Source organism: Danio rerio, chromosome 13 (genome assembly GCF_049306965.1).
Source record: "Danio rerio strain Tuebingen ecotype United States chromosome 13, GRCz12tu, whole genome shotgun sequence".
Classification (NCBI taxonomy): Eukaryota; Metazoa; Chordata; class Actinopteri; order Cypriniformes; family Danionidae; genus Danio; species Danio rerio.
Genome location: NC_133188.1, coordinates 56,443,386 through 56,452,500, shown reverse-complemented (window position 1 = coordinate 56,452,500; position 9,115 = coordinate 56,443,386). Strand labels below are relative to the sequence as shown.

General features: G+C 42.0%; 1 protein-coding gene across 45 annotated transcripts in view; it reads left to right on the top strand.

Moving 5' to 3' along the window:
- zmp:0000000755 overlaps positions 1–9,115 on the top strand; it is a 43,760-nt gene that overhangs the window by 19,940 nt on the left and 14,705 nt on the right. For 25 of the 45 annotated variants that reach the window (XR_012389019.1, XR_012389017.1, XR_012389016.1 and 22 more), the window contains 8 exons: positions 3,652–3,764; positions 4,022–4,154; positions 4,386–4,490; positions 6,337–6,443; positions 7,151–7,305; positions 7,381–7,491; positions 7,715–7,817; positions 8,954–8,996. Coding sequence is in view for 26 of the 45 variants with exons in the window: in XM_073920383.1 (XP_073776484.1) it covers positions 3,652–3,764; positions 4,022–4,154; positions 4,386–4,490; positions 6,337–6,443; positions 7,151–7,305; positions 7,381–7,491; positions 7,715–7,817; positions 8,954–8,996 (870 nt within the window). In the remaining 19 variants the exon portion in view is untranslated. The other 20 variants (XR_012389033.1, XR_012389032.1, XR_012389031.1 and 17 more) reach the window with 8 other exon arrangements.

Genomic DNA, 9,115 nt, shown 5'->3' with positions numbered 1-9,115 from the left:
TGAGTCTGGAGAGTTAAGACTTACACCTGATCACAACTAGCAGCATCACTACACAGATGATGATGAAGATCGAGCTGTAATAATGGCTGCCACACACAGCACTACACACACCCATATACACACAGAGGAGTGATACACACACTCAGGAGGATTTACCCCAGCGGATGAAGGATGAAATGCAGGACAACTGAAGTGTACAAATGAAAGTATCACAGGAATCCAGTGTGTGTGTGTGTGTGTGTGTGTGTGTGAGAAAGTGTGTGTGAGTGAGTGAGTGAGTGAGTGAGTGTGTGTGAGTGTGTGTGTGTGTGTGTGTGTGTGAGAAAGTGTGTGTGAGTGAGTGAGTGAGTGAGTGTGTGTGAGTGTGTGTGTGTGTGTGTGTGTGTGTGAGAAAGTGTGTGTGAGTGAGTGAGTGAGTGAGTGAGTGAGTGTGTGTGAGTGTGTGTGTGAATACTGGAGAACTGTCTGCGGTTGCTGAATGGTCTGTTTGATTAGCTTGATTAGAGTCAGCAGATCAATAGTGTGTTCAGCAGCACACTGACACCTGCTGGACACTACAGAGAATACACAACTTCAGTTTTTCTTGTTCGCTTTGATGCAGCCGTCAACTGAAACTCCACATTTTCAAAACAGTGAACACACACAGGCCTAAACAGCAGCACTCATGGTCAAAATGACACATACCCTGTCAAAACATTTACAATATGCAGCAACAGCTATTTTTACCTTCAAACAACACAACTGGCAAAGTAAATGAGCTCTTTCAGTTAATCATTACACAATGGACAACAAAATACAGAACTCAGGGTGAATCAGTGCACCACTGCTGGCCATTGTAGACTATTGCCAAAGCCGTTTCCTGTCTTTCTTTTTGGCTGTCACATTTGCCTTTTTGCAAAGAATTGGATCCAGAATACAAAATGCTTTGATTAAACTTATATTGAATTCATAACAATTTTCAAACTGTGGCTGAAAACTGAAATACTGTAAAAAAACAACACAAACACAAATAATAAAATACTGTAAACAACATGAGAGAAAACACATGTAAACCAATATACAGGCAAATCTATTGGGGGGTATAGAACATAGCCACTATTGACCTCCTCCATCATGCTGACACAGAACAACACAGACCTGCCACTGTTGTCAATGTTTGCAGACGGATCGCTAATTGAAGATTTGTGTGAAGGAGTGTCAAACTGGTGCTTTAGTGAATTCATACTGATCTTGGTAGTGTCTAATGGTTAGGAAAAGATTCTGTTTGGTTAGTATAGCTAAAACAATGGAGTTTGGACTGCTTGAATGAACTCTGTTAACTGTTTTGAAATAAATGGTGGGGAAAATGTGTCAACCCAATGAGAAAGGGTCTACACATTCGCAAGACATGTCTTCTGCTCTGCTGAGATAGTGATAATGAAAATGAAGAGGAACCTAGTTTCTTTAACCAGGTCAAAGCAAACAAGAAAAACTAACAGCACAATCTACACACACACTCTTCATTATCATACCTTTCTGTGTGTGTGTGTGTGTGTGTGTGTGTGTGTGTGTGTGTGTAGACACTAATATATTTATCCTTATATTTATATTCATCGTTATCCTGTTTTATGTGATTAAGTCTTTACTTGTGACTTAAATATGAGCGTCTTACTCCCACCTCTGCAACACACACACCAGTGACACACAACATGGAAACACACATACTACACAAACATACAGACCAGACAGACCACAGACGCACAATATGCACACCTTAAACATGACACCCACCATTATTGTGTAATATGTGTGATTCTCACTGCAGTGTTGAGTGTTCGTGATCCCCCCGAGTCATTATAATAGAGTCCCAACATACAGTTTGTGTTTAATAAACGTCTAATAGACATCTACATGTAGACAGCTTGGCTAAAACAAGACTAAACTTGGGCTGTCAGGGAAAATCTAATATCTAATATCTTTTAGACATCTATTAGACATTTATCCGGCATCTAGTAGACACCTATTAGACATTTATCAGATATCTATCAGACATCTATTAGACACCCATTAAACTTCTATCAGACATCTATTAGACACCCATTAAACTTCTATCAGATATCTATCAGACATCTATTAGACACCTATTAAACGTCTATCAGATATCTATCAGACATCTATTACAATGGTTCTCAAAGTGGGGGTCGGGACCCCCCGAGGGGTCGTGGGACAATGAAGGGGGGTCGCCTGGTGGTTTCCAAAAATCTATTTATTTTTATTAAACCATAAGAATTACCATATTTTATCCAAAACCTTCTGAAGAGAAAAAATTGTCGTTTATACCATATATAGTTACTATAGTAGCTTATAGTTACTACTTCTATTGGATTGCAACCCCTGGGGTAATTACATTGTATTAAAGACACAGCAATAGCGTCAGATGCAGCAGATTTCATAACACCCGGTTAAACTTTGTGGCCCATTTACAGCCCTCATACATTAAAAAAATTTAAAGAAGAATAGACTTGGGTCCATTGGTGTGTGTGCTCCATTGCATGCAAGGTTTCTGTATTTATAACCACCTCAGAGGATATTGGGGGTCGCGAGTCACTGGCATTGACATTTTGGGGGTCGCGGCCTGAAAAGTTTGGGAACCCCTGATCTATTAGACACCCATTAAACTTCTATCAGATATCTATCAGACATCTAGTAGACACCTATTAGACATTTATCAGATATCTATCAGACATCTATTAGACACCTATTAAACATCTATCAGATATCTATCAGACATCTAGTAGACACCCATTAAACTTCTATCAGATATCTATCAGACATCTATTAGACACCTATTAAACGTCTATCAGATATCTATCAGGCATCTATTAAACATCTATCAGACATCTATTAGAATTTAGCAGATGTCTATCAAACATCTATTAGACATCTATCAGACATATATCAGACATCTATTAAACATCTATCAGACATCTATTAGACTTTAGCAGACGTCTATCAGACATCTATTGGGCATCTATTAAACATCTATCAGATATCTATCAGACATCTATCAGGCATCTATTAGACATTTGTCAGACATCTATTAAACATCTATCAGACATCTATTAGACTTTAGCAGACGTCTATCAGACATCTATCAGACATCTATTAGACATCTATTAAACATCTATCAGATATCTATCAGACATCTTTTAGACATTTATTAAACATCTATCAGATATCTATTAGCAATCGATTAAACATCTATCAGACAACTATTAAACATCTATTAGACATCTATCAGACAAGTTTATTTTTATAGCACATTTTATACACAATGGCAATTTAGAATGCTTTACATAAAAGTATAAGAAAATAAAAACAAATAATAACAGTGATTAAAAACAGATAATAATGTGTAAACAAGTTAAAAAACAATAGTGTGATGTGTGGGCCGCAGCACAGTGCTCATTCAGTAAAGGCTCAGCTGAACAGATGTGTGATCAGTGTTGGTGTGAACGTGCCTAATGTTGAGCACATCTGCAACACACTTCCATGATTGTGATCAGACGGGCAGATAATTTAGCATTAAAATAAAGTGTTTTAACAGCATTAGAGATGATCTGAAGTGAAAGTGATGCGTTCTTTCATTGATCTCCCACTGTGTTTCTGCAGGAGGCTGACGCAGAGCATCATGGGATAGCGATGGCGGATGTGTTGGAGAGCAGCAGCGATCGATTGAACATCTCTGGAGGAAAACTCTGCAAGTCTGAGTCTCAGAACCACAGGTGAAGCCCACATCACACTCCACATCACACCTGCTGGCTCTCATTGTGTGTGTGTGTGTGTGTGCTGCTAAAGGAGTGTGTGTGTGCTCTTAGAGAAGTGTTTGTGCTTTTAGAGAATTGTGTGTGTGTTGTTGGAGGAGTGTGTGTGTTTGTGTGAGTGTGTGTGGTGCTAGAGGAGTGTGACACTGAGCTGTGTGTGTGTGTGTGTGTGTGTGTGTGTGTGTGTGTGTGTGTGTGTGTGTGTGTGTGTGCTGCAGTAAAGCAGAGGTCAGGGCTCCGCGGCGGATCCGCAGCACCTCCATGAAGGACAGACAGAACTCTCGAGCTCAGAGTGAACGCACCATCAGCATGGACAGTCAATACACACCCCACAGCCGCTTCACTGCACAGGTGACACACACACAGGCTCATCTGTCTATTCATTCACTGTGTGCTTCATACACTGACACACACACACACACACACACACACACACACACACACACACACACACATTTACCACAGAACTACTTCAGTAACCTCAAATGTCTAATTCTGTTTCACATGAGGATAATTTATGTAGATATACACAGATAGAGAAACTAGCTGTGTGTGTATTTGTGTGTGTGTGTGTGTGTTCAGGTTCCCAGGAAGTCTGTGTATGACCAGCTGAACCAGATCCTGATCTCAGATGAGAGACTCCCAGAGAACATCATCCTCATCAACACAGTCGACTGGCAGGGCCAGGTGTGTGTGTGTGTGTGTGTGTGTGTGTTTGCTTCCACCTAATTTCATGTGCATTTGGGAATATTGCATCAAAATGCTTTACAGTAAAGCCAGGATGTGCACATTTTAATTAAATGTGCATTAAAAAGGATGAGTGAGGAGGATAAAGGTTTCTCTCCGCTGCTCGTGAACTGTGCTGTGATCAGCTGTAGTGAGTGAAGTCTGCATCAGTATGTGTGCTTCAGTGCTGGAGTTTCTGCTGATCAGATGATCTGGTATAAGTGTGTGTGTGTGTGTGTGTGTGTGTGAGAGTGTTTGTGTCAATAGCCCCTTTCACACACTGATACCGGTAAATATCCGAAAAAATTCTGGAAGGACTTTATTAATATTTATAAGATTGTTTTTCACACAGACGAGGAGTCTCCGGAGTTTTTCTGGAAAAGAGCATTCACACATCCATTCCAGATTACGGGAAAATTACGGGAAAAGTCAGACATCATTAAGCAGAAATAATCTAAACGACTGCGCTTGTGTTTGTACACAGAGAGGGGTCGGCCTTTTGTTGATGGTTTCACTTTTATTTAAAGCTTTAGCATTCATGCAGCTGCTTTACCCCAGAGACATCCAAAGAGCGCTAACCACAGCTAAATATCTACACACTTGACTACACTACACATTCTGTGGGTGGATCATTATTGTGAACAGCTTATATGGAAACATATAGAGGAACTCTTTCACATGTGGAGATGTTGATAATATGTGTGTGTGCTGGCGCTCACCGGCTGCTTCACGTGCACACGCATCACACAGCTGAAGCAGAGCTTTAAAGGTAAACAAACAGCGGCTTATCATCAGCGGTTTATCCATAATTTTACACATTATGAAAACATATAAATATGCAGATTTCATACATTTATGATCATATTTGATGTTCATTCCGGCTGATGATAATGATAAGGAAACTCCTCTCTCGTGCTGTTGAGCGTGTTTGAGCTGTGTTCTCTCACACTGAGCTCATTGTGTCTGATGAATAAGCACTTCTGGAACAGTACAGTGTATATAAGCAGTGGTGGAACGAGTACTGAAAAATCCTACTTAAGGATAATTACCATTACTTGCCTAAAGTGTAGATCAGTAGAGTAAAAGTGTCTGTTCATTTAGTGCATTAGTGACTGTCCAGCAGGCACACAACATCATCAGACGCTAATATTTGCTCAGATTTAGGTTGTGATGTCGGGTGAACAAGATTTAATGTCTAGCCAGCGTTTATGGACGTTATTTCGATGTCCAATAACGACATCAATGATGTTGAAATTTGGTTGATTTTAGGTTGTTAGAAAGTGACCCAACGTGGAACATCTTAAACCAGCGTCACACTGACGTCAGATACTGATGTTTATTCATCACGCATGGCAACCAAAATCCAGCATCTGACAGACGTCATAGTGATAACATCCACACAACGTCAAGCTGTAACATCATCATCAGACGTTGATATTTAAATCTAAACATCTCTGGGTCATTGCCTGTGAAGATCTTGGACATCTTCCTGGACACTTTTAATGCTTTTGAACAGTTTGCTGAATCATAAATCTCTCGTGTCTTGAGGTACTTCATTATGATGCGATTAACCTTCTGTGTGGGATTTGATTGGACAGGATTCACAGGACTGATTTCTCTAATCCTCATTTTTCTAATGACAAGAAATAATACGGTAGTGACTGCAGGATGAAGGACAGTAGTGGAGTGTGCTCAAGAGGAGAGGAGAGGAAAAGCACACATTAATAAAACAAATCCTGAGAAAAAACACTCAATTACAGTCATTCCAGGATTTATCATGTGTGTGTGTGTGTGTGTGTGTGTTCAGTATGTGGCAGAGATCCTGCAGAAGCACACTCAGCCCATAGTGTCCACCTGCTCTGCTGCTGACGTCCAGGCCGCATTCAACACCATCGTAACACGCATTCAGAGATTGTAAGTCTACACACACCTGCATTCCAAACACACACACATGCACATACACACTCACAAAACACATATGCATGCGCACACACACACAAACCGGCACAAAAACCTGTTTGATTTTCAGATGAACATTATTTATTATTAGTCATCAGCTCTTTCCCTTGTGAGGAGTTTTACTGTTCTTGTGAGAATCTTTGGTGCTCACAGTGTAGCATAAACAAGGACACACACACACACACTGATGAATGCACTGTGCTGTATGAGGATTATATCACACTGACAGCTGCAGATGCTCCAGAGATGAATCATAACTATAAGAGCAGCACTGAGCTTCAGTTATGATCTGTGTGGTGAGCATGTGCAGCTGTCAGTGTGTGATATAATCTTCATAACTCACTGAATCAGCAGCCAATCAGAATCCCCTGTGAAGACTCGGAGGATTTAAAACAGCAAAACCACAACGCTTAAATTACACAGAGCAGCGTCATCACCCAGCGTCAGCTCATTCTGTGTGTTCAGAGGACTCAATAAATCATCACAGGTGAACTTTTCAGACAGTTTCACCAATAGTTAGAACACAATAGCTCCTCCCACAGCTGTAACTGTAACGCCCAGACTCCGCCCACTGCTAAAGTGCCAGTGCGATCAGAGTGTGTGTGTGTGTGTGTGTGTAAGAATTAGTGTTTGATTGATGTGTGATGTGGCTCCTCCCACAGCTGTAACTGTAACGCCCAGACTCCGCCCACTGTTAAAGTGGCAGTGACGGGCGATCAGAGCTACCTCAGCACGGTGCTGCGCTTCTTTGTGGAGCAGCTGGCTAACAAGACGCCTGATTGGCTGAGCTACATCCGCTTTCTGATCATCCCCATCGGTGAGAGACTCGTCCAACGCTCGCTGGAGAGAATCATGAGTGCGGAGTTTGATGTGTGTGTGTGTGTTGTGGCAGGTTCTCATCCGCTGGCCAAATACATGGCGTCATTCGACAGTAAGTTCAGCAGCATGTTCATGGAGCCATCGTGGAGGGAGCTGTTCTGCCGGCCAGAACCCCCGAACACAGGTACAGCTAATGAGTGTGATGCTGATAAACAGAGGTTTTGTGTGTGTGTGTGTGTGTTTGTGTGTGTGTGTGTGTGTGTTTGTGTGTGTGTGTTTAGTTGCATCTGTCTTATTCTACACTTGTATCCCATCAGACTCGCTCATGTACAGCAGTGTGTGTGTGTTAATGTGAAGAAAGTGTTCATATTTTGTGTGTGTGTGTGTGTGTGTTTGTGTGTCTGCAGACTCTGTGGATGTAGCTGGACGGATCATCCAGTATCTGGCCGGAGCCAATGTGTGTCACCAGTTCCCCATCTCTGAGGCCATGCTGACCTACAGACAGAAGAGGTACACCTGCGCTCACACACTCCTGCACACACAGTGCTGCCGTTAGAGTTCTTCTGTGCACAATAATCTGAAGTGTGTGTGTGAAGTCAAAGATAGCTTTCCCTCTATTGGAAATAAGATAATAATACACTCACCGGCCACTTTATTAGGTACTGGAACCAGTCTGGCCATTCTCCTCTGACCTCTGGCATCATCAACAAGGCATTTGCGCCCACAGAACTGCCGCTCACTGGAGATTTCCTCTTTGTCGGAGCATTCTCTGTAAAGCCTAGAGATGGTTGTGCGTGAAAATCCCAGTAGATCAGCAGTTTCTGAAATACTCAGTGCAGCCCGTCTGGCAGCAACAACCATGCATCAACATTGCATGCATCAACATTTTCTTAATACAACAATTAAAGTGCAGTTTAAAGGTATAATCAGGGTAATTAGGCCACTTATTGGTCAACATTGGTTTGTTCTGTAGGCAGTAGCTTCCTTTAGGGGGCTAATAATATTGCCCACAGCCATCTTTACATACGTGTTGTTTGTTTTTCCAGCTAAACTGAAGGAAATCAGACTGAAATGTTTTATTTTAATGTAGTGTATATCTGTGTGTGTGTGCTGTGGTCTTCATACCTGCTGACAGCTTCAGTTATTCACAGTCACACACTGATCCTCTCCTCATCTTCTGTTGGCTTTCCAAGGAAGCGGAGTTTATATTTTGATTTGTACATCAGGTATTTGAGCTCTGAGTCTCCGTCTGTCCATCTGCTGTGCTTCTGCCATCGCTCACACTCACACACACACACACACACACACACACACACACACACACACACACACACACACACACACACACACACATCAGTCAATGAAGATACAGAGCTGATCTTTCAGTCCTGTGTGTGTGCGTGTGTGTGTGTGTGTGTGTGTTCTGCTGTGCTCATCTTGTGTTCAGATTCACACACACACATCTCTGATCAGCTGGTTCTGCTCATGCCATCGTGATCTTCGCTCTGCTCCATCACACCGCTCAGACCTGTGTGTGTGTGTCTGTGTATATGGGCATAGGTTTGTGTGTATTTGTGTTTGTGTGTGTATATGTATTTGGGTGTGTGTGTGTGTGCCGCTCTGACCCTCCGTCCGTCTCTCTGCAGCCCGGATGAAGACTCCTGCCAGAAGTTTGTGCCGTTTATCGGGGTAAGAGACACCAGAGCCCTGATATAACAGACAATGTGCAATGCGGTGTGTGTGTCAGTGTGTGTGAGTGCACGTGTTTTTGTGTTAGAGCGTGTGTGTGAGAGAATGTGTTTCTTTAT